This window comes from Ammospiza nelsoni, chromosome 1, assembly GCF_027579445.1.
Source record: "Ammospiza nelsoni isolate bAmmNel1 chromosome 1, bAmmNel1.pri, whole genome shotgun sequence".
Taxonomy (NCBI): domain Eukaryota; kingdom Metazoa; phylum Chordata; class Aves; order Passeriformes; family Passerellidae; genus Ammospiza; species Ammospiza nelsoni.
In genome coordinates, this window is record NC_080633.1 from 112,144,345 (window position 1) to 112,164,320 (window position 19,976).

Consider the following 19,976-nt stretch of genomic DNA (forward strand, 5'->3'; position numbering starts at 1 on the left):
GTGGAAGAAGAAGCATTCTCAGAAAAACAAGGACTTCTAATGACAAATTGTAAAATGCTGGAGATCAGGTCAGCACAGCTGAAATGGTTTAGAAAATACGTTTAAAGACATTTCTTTAAAGAGTTAAATTCAAAACAGAAGGGTCAGAACTGTCTGATATTCATGCTGTGATCCTCTGAGGGAGAGGTAGGAATGCAGAGATCACACTGACTGGTTTCTCATCCAGCCAGTTCTTTCAATGAACAACATATAATTCTACAATTCCTAGCACAGTCGAGCTTTTTGTCACATGTCACGTATCATCACACACTCCTGGAAACAAAATCTCTCAAGGTGAACCTCAATTGGGCTGTCTCAAAGACAATGGACTGCCAGCCAAATAACTGACAAGGATGGTTTATAAAAGCATACTAATTGCATGGAAATTGCACAGTAAGGCTTACAGACCTTTAGTTTTGCTGTCCACTTCATCTCCAGGCAAACCCAACCTTTTCTTCCCGAAATCTGGCCCCACTGGTTTAAAGGTTGCTTGTTTAAGTTTTTCACTCCTTTTGCTAACCAACAGCATGGATGAAGACAAGGATTCAGAGGATGAAGGAACTGCATACTCTGCCAGTGTGTCAATGCTACTTCCAGTTAGCCAATTAAAAGAACTTCTACCACCTGGAACAAGAAATCACCAAAAAGCTCTAACATACTCAGATATAAATAAAGTGAAAACATCTCTGAGGCAGGTATTTTTTCTCTCCCAAAAATATAATTTCCTAGTGTTTAAGTGCAGAACAGATTTCAAGCTGCTAGGTAAGACAGTGTTTGTTTTACATTAGGCAGAACATAAAATATGTATGAGAATAATAAAAATGTGATTTTTTTTCTCATACCACACAAAAAAAAAAGCCCTGGAAAACAAGATACTAAACATATTTATACTTTTACATTAAGAAGTTATATGCAACAGAAATTACATGATTCCTACAGCAAAAAAGAACATTTCAGAAAACACTGTTCTGGACTTACTGCCATGCTGTGTAGGTGTAAATTCATACTGCCTTTGGGTAGCCCTCACTTGCCCACGGACTGACCCAGAAGGAGAAAGGGATCTTTCCTGTGACAAATTCCTGTGGGTACTTGGAGAAGCCTGAGTCTCCACAAACATGGGTGTGAGCACAGTGCTTCGGTAACGCCAGCTGGAGTCAACTACAAAGTCCTATGAACAAAGAAAGATTTTAATTAGAACAGTAAAGATGGAGGCTTTCTGCATTTCTTCATTGAGCAGGACGGCAGAAATTACAGTCCAGAAATCAAAACACCCTCCCAGGTACAGGGACAGAATTTGACTATATATAACAGTAACCCCAACAAACTACAAACATGTAGAAGTTCTCCACAGCTCAGCAGCAAAAAAAAGCTCATTAACTTGGACTGGTCAGCTGAGGACTGATTTACAGCTCTTGCACCAGTACTCCTGTCTCTTGACAGTATTTCTCCAGTTGATGCTGCTTCTCTCTGCTACCCTCTTTTTTAGCATTTCAGTACTCTACAAATCAGCTATTCCTGGCATATTACTTTAATCGAATATACATTTTTTAAAAGAAAGTACAATTATTGCCCCCCAAAAATCATTAAACTTCTGATACTGTACACAACTCATAACTGCTGCACCTGTTAACTTGGGAGCACAAAACACTTTGAAAAATCTTCATTATGCCATTCTTCTTTAAGTCATAACTACATTAAAGAGCAGAATTTGTCACATATTGCGAACAGGACAACACAGTACAATTCACCTGAAATTTGCATTCAGACAGTGGATGCTCAAATATTTTCCTGGAATAATCTGGGCTCTTGCTAGTCATTTCAAGCAGAAAATTTGTGATTAGACTCAAGTAATGTGTTTCAATCTTGGTGGAATAGAAAGAACTTAACAATGACAGCATGCGGTCAAGAGTATTTGTGGGCAGCCTTGTCTCATGACTCCAAAAATTCCTAACTATTAACCTGTAGAGGCAAAGAATAAAGTTATTATTGGTTATTTTCAAACAGAACCACCTCCCACCACTGACTTCTAAAAAAGCCAAGTTTAAAAGGGAAAAAACCCCAAACCCACCAGCAAAAAACTCCAAAACAATAAGCTGTTAAGGCCTTAAACTAACACTTTCACGCCATTAATCTTGCATTGAATTACAAGGAATTCCTCATTCATTTATCATGTTCTATGCCTCATATAAAAGGTTAACTCTGAAAAAATTATTTCTGTCAAGTTTTTTCCTTTTGAGAAGTGCTATGGATGGAAAAGCACCAAGATGTCCTCTTTCATCTTTTGCTTCATCAAAATAATTTTTAAAAATCCAACACTTAATCTACTGTTGTGCACTTGTGTATAGCAGGGTCCTCCTTGTTCAAAAACTCCAGAACATGAATGCAGAATTAGGTTTAGCATAATGAAACAACCTCACCACAGCTTAGAAATTCGTTAAAATGCTTCACTTACACTTGATGTACCACCATGAGACAAAATTTTATAAATTAACTTATTGGAATAAAAAGAAATATAATGAGTATTATCTCAGTGTTACTCTTTTATATTGAAATACTTACAAAAACCTCTAAGGATCAACTCTCTTGCTATACAAAGTAAGAGAAATTGAGGTATTTTTATTTCAGACAGTTGTCACAGCACTCTTTACTCACTGCAGTTCAGCATTCTCATCAATCAGTCCTTGAAGCAGTATTTCTTTTGCCACTTTGAGTATCTCCCGAGAATCATCATCTGCTTGACTTTCTGGATCACTGATGGTGAGAGAAAAATATCTCTTAATGACTTCTCTCAAATAATCCATAGCAAAATAAGAGGATGAGGATGGTGGGACAAAAAGGAAGAATATGCCCTCTGATAAAAAACTCAACTTGGCATAACAACACATAACATGAAGTCTTCTTGCCAAAAATGCCTTATATCTCCACTACTAATAAAATAAATTATCTAATAAGCTAATTAATATGTTAGGTATTTATTATGAAGTTTGCAAGGTTGAATCTGAAAAAAACAGGCAGAGAATGCTTTTCACAAGTGATGCTAGAGTAAAGACTGGCTGTATTTTTTCTTTGCAATAAATGTTCATTCAAAGAGTTTTCTTGGAAAAACACACATAAACCCCAACCAAGTTAGATAATTCAATAGCAACCCACTTGTCAAACTGAGTACACCTGTTCCCTATTTTAAGGGATTAAGCAGAAAGACCATCTTTATACTACCAGATCTAAGTGATCCAGGTAACGCTCATGTGCCTTTATATAATTTTCTTTAATGTATAATTTTCACTAGTTACAAATTCCAGCAACAAGAAAAAAAGCTGGAGCATCAAAGTTCAGACCCCTTACGCCATTCTGTTGTGGTGATGTAAAATCCTAGTTCTGGTCCAAGTATTTATCCCTTACTGGAAGTGATGAAATTGTTACTGAAGGCCAGAGCCAGTTAGGCAAATCACAGACTATATTCTTCTGACAACTGGAAAAATCCTTCACCAAGGGACATGAAATTGGAAGACCATTACAAACACTTCCACTCTGCCTGTGACAAACCACTGAAAGACAACATCTGCAGTGAACACATACCTGTAATTATCATAAATCCACATCAGGATATCATACATGCGCTGTCGGCATATTACAGAAGGGTGAGAAATGAACCCTGTCACTCCAGGCAGAAGCTCTTTAAGTTCCAGTGGTTTTAATTTAGACAGCATCTTATGCACTATATCCAAACAAACCCTTTGTCTTTCATCATCCCTGGAAGAAGAGAGTTAAAAAAAAAAAAGCCCAGTTACATTGCTTTTCTCATCACCGTTACATACAAAACGAGAAGATTGGTTTGTGTTTTAACAATATTTAGTGTTTCATAAAGGGTTTTAGGTAAATGCTTTTGCACTCACTCTAAGAGTAAGAATATAAATAAACGAATACAAACTACAGAAATTGACATTCCACTGGTGTTTCACCCTAAGACCATTTTAGAGGTGTTAGTTCATTTTTCACAATGAGCTAACCATCTCAACTCCCAGATTACATCAGCTCAAATTTGGGGAACAATGACCAAAAAGTGAAGGGGAATTTTAAATGCTTCTGAATGTAAAAATGTTGTGGGCAGCAAAGAAAATGTTATCAAGAAACCTGAACTACCATCATAATCACATGACTACTTACCTATGATTCATGATCTGGATAAAGTCTTTACTCCTTAACTGCAAGTGGAGATCGGGAATTTCTTCAGCCCGGCACATTATTACTTCCAGACAATAGGTTTTCATCACACCATGAAGTTTAGGTATCAAAAAGAATACTGCATTCATAAACCTTAACATAACCAGAAGCCCACAAAGAAAAGCAAATTATTCTCTATTATTCCTCTAGATTTACATTCAACATACCACATAAATCATGATGTACCTGTCAGCAAGAGGTGGAAAATGCTTAACAACTTTATTCAAGCATTGAATAAACTTATCATGTTGTGTGTTTTGATGATGCTTCAGTTGTTTTATAACACAATCATAAACTGGATCTTCAAGTACCTGAAAATAAGAAAGACAGTACAACCAGGTTACCCATGAAAATCATAACCACCTTAATGAAACATGGTTTTAGTGCTATATTGTTTGATTCTCATGCATTTCACTAGGCAAGGCAACTCATCTTAACCTTTATGGTGCTTCATGGGTCCTGTACAGCTCTGCCTGGCTAAAACACATGACTGCTACTTAAAAAATATATCTGTGAGCTTCCTTTCACTGGTTTGGAACACCTTAATTGTGTAGTACAAGTTGCTTAGTGTGCTTATATAATAATAAACAGCTCCTCAGTATAGAAGAATTCCAACTAATGAATGTAAAAAGGTGAAAAACAACCAGCAACCTGTAACGAACATCAAAGGAATAAGCCTTGTTCAGGACAAAACTTACACCATCTTTGCTCATTTATTCAAAATACTGCTTATAATGGAACTTGCAAGACTGACAAAGACTTAACAAAGCTTTATGAAATATGATCTACACACTGTGAAAGGACAACCAGAATGCAATTAAGTGGGGAAAGAAGCAAGGATAATAAGGAAAGAAGGAAGAATAACCTACAAGGTCAGGCTAATACTCCACTTAGCCAACAACTTGGTATTTTTGTCTCCAAGAGCAGTTACAGAATTATATTCAGGGGGAACACATGACCATGGCTGCGTTTTGTCCTCTTTTTCTCTTATACAACCAAACATACATTTGTCATTAGATTAAGGATCTTTGAGTGTACATTGCTGTCTGCTGTATTTAGAACCAGTCCATGACATTTTTTGTGCATGAATTTACCTAATTTCCCTTTGAACCTGCTGATCTGCTTACCCCCAGCACGTCTTCTGGCAACAAATGCCAGAAGTTCCCAAACTATTGTGTAGAGAATTACTTCTAGCACATGTGTCAAATTGACTTCTGTGATCACCAAGCACAATCCCTCAGTTCTAGCACTGTAGGATTTGGTGAGTAACAGTTTTGCATTCACCTTATCCACTACCTATAAAATAACTGGTCTCAGATACAGTTATTCAAAAGGTAGCTTCAAACCTCCCAACCTGCTTTTCTTTTCCTCTTAAAACCCCCAACTTTAAAACATACTGCACTAGTGTTGCTGGCTGGCAAAAGCTGAACAAAGACTCAAAAAGACATCATTCACTGTCAGCTCCAAAAGAGCAGGGCAAAAACTTTGCACTTAGTCTGCTCTCAAATTCTTTTCCTGTTGAGTCAGTAGTTTGAATTTTTAATTATTCTGTTGGATAAAGACTGCTGAGGTTTAAACACATTAATTTTTGAATCTGAATTGAGTAGTCATAGAAAAGATCAACATAAAATTAAGACAGGAAAGGTCAAACACAAAATACAGTTCACTTACATTTTCTCTCTCAGCAATGTATTGAAGAGCAAGTCCCAAAACTTCTGCTGCAGCTGCATAAACTTCTCTATACTTTAGCAAGCCCATGTTGCTGGTCAAAGCTTGAAAATACCTAGCACAAAAGACAGACCTGCTGTAAGCCACTACTCAAGCACAGAAATTTAAACTGAAGCAAAAAATTCATATGAGCTGCCCACAGTCATAGTGACTGCTTTCAGAAGAGCTGAATACAGTACAAATGCATTTTCCACTTGCAGTGTCTCAAATCTCTGCTTTAGCAGTTCCTGACTCTATGAATTTCCACAAAACTGCAACTCTGGCACCCACTGTAAAAAAGTGTACAACCTTCTAGATACTTTCCAAAATAAATGTGGCCTGCAATTTGTAGATAGGAAAGTGTTATTTTTTATCTATCTATTTATCTATCTATCTATCTATCTGGGAAATATTATTTGCCAGATGTCAGCAAAGGATTCCAAAGAACAAGCTCCTACACCTCCTGTTGATAAATTAAACTTGCTCTCTTTGGTTTAAGATTTTTTTCAAGATCATTCACAAAAAATTGCATTTCTCACCTGGCACGATCTATTTCACACTTTGGGTCAAAGGGTGGCAAATTGTTAGCTAGAACAATTCCCAGCAGCTGAATTCCCACTGAATTATCCTTTGTATCAGGGTCTCCACTAGAAAACTTTTGAAATATTAAACTGTTGGAAAAAAACACAGAAGTAATGATATACATGAAAACCCCAAAACAGAGATGCCTTAAGTCACTCACTGTCTTTGTATACAGGGATTTACATGCACACATACAGCCAATCAAAGGGATATTGCCAGAAAGCAGTAGATATGAACAAGTCTTTGCAAAGAAACCCACACCAAAACAACTGAAAAGAGACTAAGCCCACACAAATGCTTGTCATGTTCACAAGCATGGCAGATAGCACAAGTCTTAATAAGACCGCACCAATATTCAGTGATAACATTCAAAACTTCAAATAAAATGTCTTTGCAGAGATTACTCGTGTTTTTGTTGCTGCTACTATAATCCTTTATGTGTTTTTCCATCTCTCTCTCCTGGTTGTTTTTCAAATTAATTTACAATCTTTAGAGTGTTTGGTTCTGAAGTTCTGCTGTTCACTGTAGGGACAAAAAGTTTACTATTGCAGCTGAATTTACCTAATTTACCTTCCCATGCCCTTTGATACCATTGACTTATATTTTTGATATATTGATAAAGGAAAGCAATTGTCCAAGTGTTTACCTGTAAGGTATGGAGAGACAGTTCTTCCAACACTCTATAACTGTCTTTATGATTTCCAGATTGTGCCTGAACACAGCTCTTTTTGGGTGAAATGCATTCTTCATCAAGAATTCAAGCAATCTGTTAGCCAAAATCTCATCCTTAATATTCCCCTACAAAAACCAGGAGGAAAAATAAACATAGTGACTCCAAGAAGATACATATTGTTTTATGAAAGCAAGTAAGTAAACAATTCATGTTTGAAGTTAATATGCAAAAGAATTGTAAAATGTAAAAGTGGACTGATGTATTAAATTATTTAAGAGCATAAAAACAAAAAAAAAATTCAATCATTCTTTACCAAACAGTCACAATAACAATAAAAATTAATTTCACAGTTCCTTACTTTGGGAGTGGCTACACTTGTCCAGGAAAGGATGGTAGCTACTATTTCCACTACCATGTAATGAATCCCTTCCCCTCCATTATTTCCAGAAACAACAAGCTGCAGCAACGGACCAAGCCAGTGCTTTGCATAAGGCCGGAATACCTGCGGGGAATCAAAGACAAAGTACAAATTACCCAACTATTTAGCAACCTGTTGTTCAATGAACATTAGTGGTAACACTGCTAAACCAACCTCTTTAGGACTTTGCTCAAACCCTGAGGGAACAACCATAAACATTTTCAAATAAAAGGCATCCATAACTACATTTCTCATTTTTGCTTAGAAATCTTTAGCCACAGAAAGTGAATTATTTCACTAGAGCACAGACAGTATGGCTCTCCCTTAGAATATCTGTCTGTAAAGGATTTGAGAGAGTATGTCATTTTCATCTACCCTTCCATTTCAGACAGCTTTACTAAGAAAGTAGTATTAAACAGATATAGAGGTTATTAAATTAATCCTGAAATTCAGCTTTTTTTTTTGGATTTGGAATATTCCAGACAAAACCATTATACTTTAAAACCATTGTATGAAGAAGGTTGAGAATGTTTTGCCCAAGAATGAGAGTTAGAAAACACTGCTTCTCAAGCAAACACACGTTATGCTATCTTAGTATCTTTCTGCAACAAGAACACCATTTAGCTCAAAATGTTTCTATAAGACTCATCTCTGCCCACTAACAAAACATTGTATTTGCTCCTGTGAAGATGGAAAGTATAATCAACCCCACCTCTTGCCTATCAATGAATACACTACTTGTGTTTCCAGAAGAGACACACTGTGGATACCCTCCACTTACAGAATATGGGAGAAAAAGTATTAATAATGAATTGAAAATACTTGCACTATCTGGAATTTTGGGCCATAAATGCACTCCCTTTTATCACAGCAAACTACTCAATTTGAATGCCCCAAAGGTCTCACTTGATTAAATATTTTACCCTGCAAGTGTTACACATTTGATATTATGAATAAAAATTACTCACATCCTCAGTATTAACAATAAGTTTTGCTATGAAGAGGCGGATATTTAATGGTACTGATGGGTTTCCCAATTTGCCATGAAGAAATTTCATCCAAAGAGGAAGATCTGCTGGAACTGTCCCCTGAAATTTAGAAGAGATGAGCTAAAATCAAATCACTTCTTGCACCCAACAGGCTTACCAAGTCAAAAAGCCCAAAGCTCAAGCAACACAGGTTTCTCTATAATATAGCCAAGAAAATAAATAAATGGAGGGAATCAATCATGACTCTCTTTTCTTGGTAGCATTAATAGAAAAATGCCAACTTTTTAGTTAATACTGGCCTCCTCCACTTTGGGTGTGATCTGGTTCCTCTCCATATGTTTAATCAGCGAGGTCATAGAAGCCATACATTCATGTTGGTTGAATTCATCCATTTCCAGTTCCATCTCATCATTTAAAACTTTGTATTCTGTGGGCTCCTGGAAAAAAAAAAAAAAAAAAGAAAAAAAGGTGTTACTATAGTTAATAACAACACTGTGTTTTCTTTTAAATCCCAATCATGCCATGAGTCATTCTGATCTTATCTGTGCTTAGATCTGACTACACACTCAGTGTGTGCAACTGGGAATACATCAAATGTGTTGTTCAAACAGACACCTCCCAAATGTATGCACCAGATCTGCAAATTCTTTACTTTTTGTGCCAACAGATGCCAAATTTATGTTACTCGGACTTTACTACCTGCCAGGACAGGTGTGGCAAATGCTGAAAGCAAGAGGAGTTAAATTGAACCTCAAAGAAATTATCTCATTTCATAGCTCAAAGAATATATGAACACTTCTATTTTTATGGATGTGTTGTTTCACACTGACCAGCATCTGCAGCAGCTCTCTTTTGCTACACAGAGTAAATCACAAAAGAAAATTGTTTAGGTAGAAATTACAACAAAGTAGAAGTGTACTTCCTATCTTGCTTAACTTCCCCGCAGCTAAAACACCCCCTTGCTTCAAAGCATGGAAACAGTAATCTTCACCAATGTTAACAGTTATTTTGACAGATTGTCTTCAGTGTCTATGATACTTCTACAAACTTTCTATTTCACAGCAAATATCTACTCTATCAGCATTACTGCTGGTGAGACGTATTTTGATTGCAGAAGGAACACAACCTCAAGCCTTTGCTGAAAGTACAGCATTTAATATCTCCCAAGAGCAAGAGTTAAATACAAGCTGCCACAACAACAGAAAAAGAAAAATAATTGATTATTTATTCTATCCAATTGATACAGCCAGTTCTGTCACAGACCAATCAAAGAGGGAAATGAGGAAACCAGATGCCTAACAGCAAAACATAACCATCAGAGGATGTGCCTGAGTGCAGTACAAACCATCTTTTTACAGCTCAGGCTGGACTTCACTCACACTCTTTTCAGCTTTAGAAACCCAAAAGGACATTATTTTTCTTCAGCTGTAGACAGTGGAGAGGAAAAAAGAAAAGTAACAGAAAACAGCTTAAGTCCCCTCCCTCATCTTCTGGACGAACCCATTCTCAGTCAGGTAGAACAAATACAGAAGACAAGAAATTTCTTTTTCTCAACCTCAATAAATGTATGCAATTACTCAAAAGCATAAAACTTTTCTTTCTCACAGTACATAAGTCACTAAATTACCTTTCTCCTGAAACGAGTGCTGCTAGCTGTAACATCTTGGGAGCTGTAAGAAAAACCTTGGACTCCAGTAGAAAAATCAAACTGACTCATTTCCTCACTCAAACTGCTATCCATCATGTATGATGAAGAAGCTAAATACTTGGGTTCATCTAGACAAGAAAGAAGAACAGTCCATTAATCAAGGTAATTACAAGAAAAAAGCCTTCACTGCCCACTAAAACTTGAGGGTAGGTGAGAAATGACTGTTAGATGAAATACATTGAACATTTTTATTTGTTCCTGCTGCTGTAGAAGCCAGTGAAGAACACATCAAGAAACGCTATATGGCAGGTAAGAAAACATTTTTTTTCATCACCATAAATGACTTTCATACCCTGGCTGCTATTCCCTGAATCCCTGGCCTCCTTCCTAATAGCAATGTATCGCTTCTTCCTTTCCAGAGGCACCTAAACAGCAAGAGATAAAGTTCTAATTACTTAATTTAAAACAAATAGTTACTTAATTTAAAAAAACCACCAATTATTTACATTTTTTATTTACAGAGATACCAAAAAAGTGATTAAAACCATTTGACATGAATGGAAATGTCATGCTGTAAATGATTATTATTAATGCTACAGAGAAACAACTGAAATTTTTTATTCCAACAGCCATTCACTATCAAAGTAAGTGGTCTAAGAAGTATGTTAAAAGTTATGTGCATTACAGGTCTGTTCTACATTTCAGGTCTGGATTTCTCTCAGAAAAACATATTTTAAATAATGAGAGGAGTACTCCATTGTTTTGTATCCTCTTTCTCCATATATGAGAACTGACCTGGTCCTCAGTAATTACACTATTAAAGTCATCCCATTTTTTTAGTTAGAAACACTAAAGGCCAGAAATTTCACTCACCTCAATTTCAACAGGAAATGTATACTCACGCTTCAAGTCTATCAAATTTTCAAAAATCAGCAAATTCTGCAAAAAGCATGTTTTGAAATAGCAAAATTATAATGCTGCACACAATAACAATTGCTTTGAATGTATTTTATTTCTTCTTTAAAAAAAATCAATCGATCATTGTACAGCACAGAAAGTGTAGCATGTTTTCTCTTCTACATCAGTACCCCAAAAAGAATTTTGCTACTTAACTACTCAAGAGTTCACATCACCGAATGTGCTCTGTAAAAAGGTCTCTCTTATTCAAGTATATTCCAAGCACTGGAAAAGTTAAACAACAGGGGTTTTTTCCTCCTATTTTAGATAATGGATTGGGAGTGGAAGGAAAACAGCATCATACTTCACCCATTCCCAAACAGCTGGTAAAACTTTCATCAGGTACCACTCCTTCTATTGCCTCACTGGGTAGTTTGTTAGTATAATTGCACGTCATTCAGGTTTCATTCTTTGATTTATTGCCATCAGGTAAAATCACTTTGTGTCTCATGCTCTGGAAGCCTTCTAACAGCAAAAAAAGCTTCTCACCTTTTCTGATTTTTCTGAAAAAAGAAAGCCTTGATAAAATTTACTTTCAGTGAAGACACAGCTGATGACAGCAATAGCACAGTTATATGCTGCACAGTGATACTGTCTCCTCTTCTCCAGCAGCTGACTCTCTCCTGCCATGTTTTCTGTAAATGCATCATAGCACGACCTTAAACACAAACAGGCAAGAAAACACCATGAGAAGTCTTTCATTAAGCAGTACAAGAAGGGTTCCAATCAGAGACCAACAGAATTTCAAGGAAGCAGTATCCAATTGAACCATCTCAGACTTGTTCAAGTATCCTGCAGGTAAATGGAACCAAAATGGAACCATTCAGCAATGACAAAGAAAACCTCCCCAAGTATTTAGACAGGAGTCCTTAATGTCAGAAATGTGATGACAGGTTGTGGTCAGATAAGATGAATGTTTATTTGGATGTATAAATTAACTTCTCTCATGGTGCTTGCCAAAAAATTATGAATGGACATGCATGCTAAGGTATTTTATGGATTAGAAGAAAACAGTTTAGATGTGATTTTTAAAGGTCTTTGGCACAAAGCCAGTTATAGATCTGCAAACCATGGCCAAGAAATTCTTTGAAGTCCTCATAGGACATAGTACTGTAAAACAAAAATCAAAACAAAACAAACAGCAATTCAGACATCTAATTTTTTTTCTCTGAATATTAAACAAACTAAACAATACAAATTAACATATATATTCAGTATTTCTCTTTTGTCCCCCTTTGTAATGATGATCAAGCCAATTACTCCTACTGGGTGTGCTGCTCTATTATGAAATGTAAATAAAAATCAATCCCATCTTCTCATCAGTCATATAAATACCAATTTTGCAATACAGAGCCATACTCCACATAGAAGTGTGAGTATACTGAAACTGAAGTTGTGAAAACCCAAATTAAAGGCTAAGAAACATACTGAAAAGTTAAAATGAATGTACAAGCTTAACAAATTTTAAAAAAAGTACAAAAGCAGGAGGCAAAGGTTATTGTAACACAGGATTTACACTACAGATAATTCTATCAAACTCAAGATTGTGTATTTAATTTAAAATCAAAAGCTATGTAAGAGATTATATTTACCCTTGAACAAAACCATCTTTTGCTTCATATGGCCTACTTAAAAAAGCATATTTGGTCAAAACTTCATCAGAAATATCAAGTAAATAAAATAAACTATGGTCTTACTTTATTAGTGTCTTGGTAAGTTCATTCCCTTCTACACTCATGGAGCCACGGTAAGCTTGGTTAATTTTAGAGTCCTTGGAATAAACTTCCTCTCTTGAAAGACGCACATACATCACCTCTAGCAGCTTGTAATACCCCATTTTCTTGGTAACTTGTGTATCAAAACTATGTTCATGGGACTAGAAACAAAGAAGCAGAATCTCAGAAGGAAATTTCCTGACTCTTGTCCTTTCTAAATAGTTCCACAGTTGCTTTAAATTTCATAGACAGCCTTCAGCTTACTTCTACCTTCTAAAACAGAGAAAAGAGCTGATGATAATAAAAGACTGACAGATTCTGAGTTCCTGTGTAGTGCAGTTACTAAAGCTGGTTGACCCATACTTGTCTGGTGAGCTCTCTTTACTACAACTGGCCTAAATTATTATAAGGATACTGGAGGAAAATAAGCAGAGTACCAAGTGACAGTTCAGCCTGATGATGACACATGTAAGCAAAACACACACTGCCATCATCCTTGGTGTCATTCATGAGTTTCTTTATACACCTCATTTTGGTGCCAACATTTACAGCAAAAGGAACATGGTGTGAGTGACTCTACATAGATCTTAGTTTTAGCATTTTGTTTCAACAGCTATACCTAAACTTTGGTGATTTCATCATCTTGCTCATCCTGCTGCCTGTGAACATCTGCACCAGCAAAACCATGGGACTGAAGAACTACAGCAAGAGGAGACACCTTGACTGGCAACAGATCATGCCTGCAATGATCTTTTTTATACTCTTAAATTGGAAGAAAGGCTGTAACTAAAGAAAGGAAGATCTGTGCTCCTAATCCCTTGCTGAAGGACCTTTGCAATGATTACATGTGTATTTCTTTCTCTAGAAGTAATGTACTTAATTTCAGAGCTTCCATTATGGAGGTTGAAAATCTCTCCCACAATGTAGTAACAGGCTATAATTTTACACAGCTTTTATATTTCAATGTTACAATGGACTTTTCCTTTTGACAAACCCCTTCAGATATATACATATAACATTCCAACTTCAATTTTTATCCACAGTAGATATGCAAACAAGCATTAATTCCAAAGGAACAGTGTGTTGGGGAATAAATAAAAGTTTATCAGTAATCAAATTCTATAACTGTTCCAGGATACAGAAAACTAGAAATCAAATAAATTAGTTTTTTATCAGTGCTTCATTCAAAGCTCAGCAAAATACATACCAACATCAACACTTTCTTAGAATTCCCTAACCCTAAATAAAAAAAAAATAAAGTAATTCATACCTTTGTAAACCTGGAATTAAGTGTATCCATAGCCTCTACTATAATCTTGCCAAAGAATACTCTCAGTGCATCCAAGCTGCAGTGCCACAGGAGAGTGAGGAGGGAGCGATCCACAAACGCTTGGCGAGCAGCATTTGAAAGGAGTTCCTCGCTTCGGAACATTTTGTGAACAGTGTCCAACAGTAGCACTTGCTTGTCAGTGGGGCTCCTAAACAAGATGGAAATCTCAAGATGGAAACTGTTTCACCAGACTTCACTTATGTCTCACACCCTTAGGACATTTAGATTTTTTAAAGACTGCATTCATGCCCTCTTGGGTTATCCTACAAGACATTCAAGATCTTGGTTGAACTATCAAATATTATGCAGCCCTCAAAAAAGCCCACCTCTGCTTCTTAGTCTGCAAGAGATGGCAAACTTATTTGTGTATCTTTAATAATTTAATCCTAAAGCAAACATTGACTTTCTCAGTTCCTTTTTACTGAACCTAAAAAAAAAATTATCCTGTATATGTGAGAAATGTAGGAAAACCATAAGGAAAAAAAGAAGTGTGGCTATCAAGTGTTCCAGTACTAGATGATCTGCTATTTTGAATAATTTTATTAAAGCAAAAATTTCAAAAATGGGATATGATCATAAAATAAATGACTTTGTCCAGGAAATTACATGCTCCACTATAGTCACTACTCAACAGCCCATCAAAATTCGAATGTTTGTTTTGGAAGAGATACTGAATACCTCTTCTGTGGACAGAGCATGTTTAAGTCTACATTTTACCACCTTGGAATTATTCAATTAAATAAGTGCATTGATGTATTTTCAAAGAGGTTGAACAAATTAATTTACTATCAACTTAAGTGATCATGTGGTTATAGGGATAGCAAATATACAACAAACAAGTACTATTTTCAACTGGATTATCTCAGGACAAGCTTATTTACAGAAGGCTTTCCAAATTTGCACAAGCACTGGAAGTGTAATCTGGAAACGGATGTTACTTGTTCACACTTGGAAAAACTTTGAAAATGTAAAGACAAAAGCAAAATCTGAATTAAAACTATGACATAAAACTTTATAGTGTAAATCATTACTATTATAAGGACAATAAAATACAAGAAGCACATTTGCTTCAGCAAAAATTCAATGACAACAAGCACAAAATCCAGTGGACTAAACCCACCTTCTGGAAATTCTTTTGAAGCTGGCTTGAAATAAGTCCTCCATGAAATGCCTGTGGTCCCTACAGAGGATTTCTGTCATGAGTTGCAACAACATTGGACTCTGAGACAATTCTAATGCATCTAAAAACTGAAGAAGCAGCAACATGTCACATGAATAGCCACAGTGGATCAAATAATTCAATCTAATGATGTAATTATTTTTAAATACTGATCAGAAGCAGATGTACAGAAGTATGGGCTTATTTAATGTGCTTCTGTAGATTTAATTTCTGGATAAAGACATAAACCAGAAATACAAAAGCTGATCTCCTCATGTGAACCAAAAATCTCTCTCTTTAATTCCAGATCCTATGAAACAGTTTCCAGACACAGTTCACTTTGGCTTCTAATTATGTACTCATTAAAAATACTGACCTTCTTAGTGCAGTCTACATAGTTATTGTGCTTCAAGGTTCCTTTGGGAAACTCATCAGAGCTCATGGGAAAATTGAAAGCTACAAGTTGATCCAGAGCATTCTTAAGGTCATTAAGCTTTTCTCCTGTCAAATTAGTGAAGAACGGGAGAATTATCACTGCTTGGCCCTGAAGAAAAAAAACCAAAAAAACAAAACATAAAAAAGAGACAGTTTCACACTAAAAAGTAAGTTATTTTTTAACTATGAAGCCAGCTGATTAGGACCACAAAACAGCAGCAGTGGCTGTTCTTGTTGATTCAATGGCTCAGTGTACTAATAAAAATAGGTTACGTAGTTGCTTTTCTTTCCAGCTTCCGGATCAGAAAAACAGCTTTTAACTCTCATGTCACTGCTGGGTAAGAGTTAAAGCTAATTAATACCTCATGGCTGACATGGCTATGAATAATATCTCATTGTTCTTTTAAGCGAGCATTCATTCTCACACAAGTCATTGATTGCATGCATCACCTTGTAGCTAAAGCAAAATCCCAAACTTTATTTATTTTGAATAGGAAAGTACAAAACTCTGCCTAATTAAAGGCAGGCTGGCTGAGAAGCAACTCCACAAAACTTCCATGAGTACCAAATTTTTTATTACTCTTGTCCAACCAGCATCTTTTATAACTCCCCCTTTCAGTCTGCAGTACTTTATCTCCCTCTCCTGACCAAGCTGCATACAGCAGCTACTCCATTAGTACCAGTACTAAGGGACAGACATGGACATAAAAATCGTGACAAATGTTCATCATTTGACCTGTAGGAAATGCCCACTCCTTGCTAAAACCCTGTTTAGCTGTCATTTCTCAAATGGACACTTGGGAGTTCAAGATAACTTGCAACTGATGCTATTTTTTTTCTCCAAAATTTACATTCCTTTCTTCTGAGTAAGGGGAAAAAAAAGCACCTTAAACCAAAGCATGGCATCTATGATAGTATCTTCTGTCTGAAGAACAAAAAGGATGATTTACAAGTTCTAGGATGTTGAACAGAAGACTAAAAACCCAGAAGTCCATGATAAAAATTAAGCCAAATAACAGAGAATTCTATGAACAACTAACATTGTAATTTGGGGAGGGCAGGGAAGCTGCTGAAGTGAGCAATTTACCTTAAGATTTAAGCCTAAATTCTGATCAGTAAGTAGATTGGTATAGGTATTAAAAACAGCTGTAAATGCTTCATGATTGGTATTGAAAGAAACTGAAGAGTCTATCTGGAAAGACAGAAAAAAAAATTAATTTTTTTTTTTTAAGTAGTTAAAGAGATTTGTATTAAAGTGTAATAAAAAGCCCCTAAGCTACACAATTATTTATTTCCAAAAATACACTGAATTAACAGCACATACAGAGTGATTTTGGTTTTAAAAGAACTATAAAAGCTCCTACACAGTACAAACAAAATCATGTTGGGTATTTTTCAACTCATAAAAATATGAATCCACTTCTGAAAGCCAAATTTCCTACTGGCCATGTCAGTACTAGCTAATCCAGCAGTAGAGTTCACATTCTGTGTCCTAAAACATCCCTTTACAATAATTCAAGTTTCAAATAAAAAATTATAAAAAATAAAAGTTATGCTCAACAGTTATCTTTGAGTGTATTTGTGTACAACTACTTTTTATAAGTGCCTACAAATCTCAAAAGGACAAGTAGAAAATTATGTTTCCAAAATAGAGAAAAAAAACCCAGACCAAAATCTCAGTGTCACAGAAATTAAGTGTGTAAAGTAAAGATAATTCTGCAGTTTGTTAATATGGGTAGAATTCCTCCACTGTGATTTTCTGGATGCCAACATAACAAAGAATGCTACCAGAGGCTACTCAGAGCTCACTCTCTGTACTTGTACCCGTTCTCCAAAAGGAAAACAGGCACCTAAAACATGAGAACAATTGAAAAAATAAAAAAGGTGGTAGGGGGAAGAAGAGCAGTATCTAGTAATTTCCACCGGCCCCAAATTTTTTTGTACTTTGCTAATAAAAACACCCAGATTCTAACAATGCCCAACTTCTCCCTTTTTTCTTTTTTTCCCCCAAACATCAAACATTTGATCTGAACAGCATTTCTTGAAAACACGATGCAATCCCCACAGAACCAGAAAGGTTACCTGAAGTTCACAATATTCAAACACTACATGTATGTTCAGTATGTTCAAACAGTACATACCTGCAGAACCTTTGCCAGCAGGGTCAGGAGTGCCATTTTGCTCTCAGCAGATGAACCTTTGGCCCACCAGCTGTCCAGTTTCTCCCAGTTTCTTAGCACAGCTGTCACCAGTTTTGCTCCCTGCTGCTTGCGCACAGCACGGTCCCTAAAGCTCTGATCTAGCATGCCATTCAAAATGCTCCCCACCTGCAAGGAAGAGCAACAGGTAAGATTCTTGCACCCCAATTGCACCCCAAATTAAAGGATGATAGAATCACATCAGTGGTATGGACACTCATAAAAAAGAAGCATCACAAATCAATGCTAGATCTAAATCTCAAAAGGATGCAGAGGAAAGTTCTCTGCAGGAAATTAAAAGCCCACCCTTCTCAAAAAAAAAAAAAAAAGACATCTCTCCAATTTACTCCTGTGTCAGAGTACAATGCAGCAATTAGTTCCGATGCCTTTTGTGTATATATGGAGAAATAAATGATAATCCAAAATAAAGATCAATACTTGCTAATTTTAGTTAGAGTGAAGTTGAAAAATAGCACACATGCTAACTTACTCACATCCATTTTGAAAAGAAAAATAACCCTTACAAAGCACATGTGAACTAAGTATGTTTGAAATCTCTTTTCTTCGAAAACTAATAGTCACTATCATCTATCAGATGCACTTAAAAAAATTAAAGTATTGCAGCATGCTCATCACAGGAAGCACTAGATAATCATCACCAGAAACAGCTTATTAAAACATTCACATTCCTCTACAGTCTAACTAAACAATTTTTGGTATCACCAAAAATGATGCTCCAAGTCTTTTAAACTACTACTTGGATGCAGCACGTCCAAGCATAACATTTTGGATTATAAATGAGTTAATTATTTTTAAAGGATGATTCTACTTTGCTGAGCATCTTTTCAATTGAAAAGAAAAACAGAGTTTTGATCTTTTTGACCTTTCTGCTTGTCAGAAGCACTGAAGGAAGACTTCTCACTTCTGTTTCCTTCATGGCACTGAGTTCTACAAATGCTGTAGACAAGCAGGAAGAAGTCTGTTCAGCCAAACAAGCAGTGCTGAGACTGAGAACATGACAAAATACCTCATATTTATTTCAGCTCAGGAAGGTTGTGTGTCTGTATGTCTCTCTTTTTAATACTCTGATCTAGCTCTACCCTAGTACTGTGAACTAAATACCCATAAACAGTTGGAGTTTGTTTTTCAGTTCAGTTTTATCCAAAACAAATCCAAGTCACATGCTCCGGGACCATTCTGCAATGCAAAAAAAAGCACAGTAGGTGGATCCCTCCTTTGAAAGGACATTTTTGATTTGACGTACTATGCAAACACATCCTGAAATACATAGATCTCAGGACAGGTAATAGGTAAGCACTTTCCACTCAGTTTGATCTGAGATCATAGAGTAACGTTAGGTTGCCAAAGATCATGACAGTAGCACCAGTAGGTCAAGACAAAAAAGCCCTGAAACTCAAACAAAAAACTTTTAATGCTGTTGAACTTTAATCCAATACACTTTTTCCCCTACTACATACTCCACTTCTAAAGACAATAATAAAATTGTTACTTTTATTGAGTATTCCCTTTTGTCCTTTTAAAGAGTAAGCCCAATACCATTTGAGGATTGCTGACAGATGATTTCATAAGACCAACTATGATCACATCCAGGTTTTTCAGTAGATGTTGATTGATGGTTTCTGAGAACAGGCTGTAGAAATACTGTCCATGAGAGAAATTCATCAGTTGGTTCTGTGATGCTCCTGACAGTGGCACAGCTAACACTACTGTGTTCAACAGCAGACTTACTAGTTCCTCACACTGAAAATAAAGATATAGAGACAAGAGTTATTTTAAGGACATCACATTTCACTTTGAAATTTCTTAGAAGAGCATATGATTTTTTTTCCAAGTTCCCACCCCAAACTTTTAAATTTTTTTTATTTTATTTTAAGCATTGTAACT

General features: G+C 36.0%; 1 protein-coding gene across 1 annotated transcript in view; it reads right to left on the reverse strand.

Annotated features, from left to right (window-relative positions):
- The window catches only part of PRKDC (protein kinase, DNA-activated, catalytic subunit), an 82,385-nt gene that overhangs the window by 31,998 nt on the left and 30,411 nt on the right, over nucleotides 1-19,976 (reverse strand). Inside the window, exons 34-57 of the mRNA XM_059480086.1 lie at nucleotides 19,629-19,832; nucleotides 18,015-18,200; nucleotides 16,961-17,065; nucleotides 15,815-15,982; nucleotides 15,400-15,527; nucleotides 14,220-14,427; nucleotides 12,932-13,110; nucleotides 11,724-11,892; nucleotides 11,151-11,216; nucleotides 10,630-10,702; nucleotides 10,257-10,405; nucleotides 8,929-9,066; nucleotides 8,609-8,728; nucleotides 7,581-7,724; nucleotides 7,196-7,347; nucleotides 6,507-6,638; nucleotides 5,932-6,043; nucleotides 4,447-4,571; nucleotides 4,204-4,353; nucleotides 3,616-3,789; nucleotides 2,692-2,790; nucleotides 1,788-1,998; nucleotides 1,018-1,207; nucleotides 448-663 (exon numbers count right to left, since the gene is read on the reverse strand). Of these exons, the coding sequence (XP_059336069.1) occupies nucleotides 448-663; nucleotides 1,018-1,207; nucleotides 1,788-1,998; nucleotides 2,692-2,790; nucleotides 3,616-3,789; nucleotides 4,204-4,353; nucleotides 4,447-4,571; nucleotides 5,932-6,043; nucleotides 6,507-6,638; nucleotides 7,196-7,347; nucleotides 7,581-7,724; nucleotides 8,609-8,728; nucleotides 8,929-9,066; nucleotides 10,257-10,405; nucleotides 10,630-10,702; nucleotides 11,151-11,216; nucleotides 11,724-11,892; nucleotides 12,932-13,110; nucleotides 14,220-14,427; nucleotides 15,400-15,527; nucleotides 15,815-15,982; nucleotides 16,961-17,065; nucleotides 18,015-18,200; nucleotides 19,629-19,832 (3,598 nt within the window). The remainder of the gene's footprint in view (nucleotides 1-447; nucleotides 664-1,017; nucleotides 1,208-1,787; nucleotides 1,999-2,691; nucleotides 2,791-3,615; nucleotides 3,790-4,203; nucleotides 4,354-4,446; nucleotides 4,572-5,931; nucleotides 6,044-6,506; nucleotides 6,639-7,195; nucleotides 7,348-7,580; nucleotides 7,725-8,608; nucleotides 8,729-8,928; nucleotides 9,067-10,256; nucleotides 10,406-10,629; nucleotides 10,703-11,150; nucleotides 11,217-11,723; nucleotides 11,893-12,931; nucleotides 13,111-14,219; nucleotides 14,428-15,399; nucleotides 15,528-15,814; nucleotides 15,983-16,960; nucleotides 17,066-18,014; nucleotides 18,201-19,628; nucleotides 19,833-19,976) is intronic.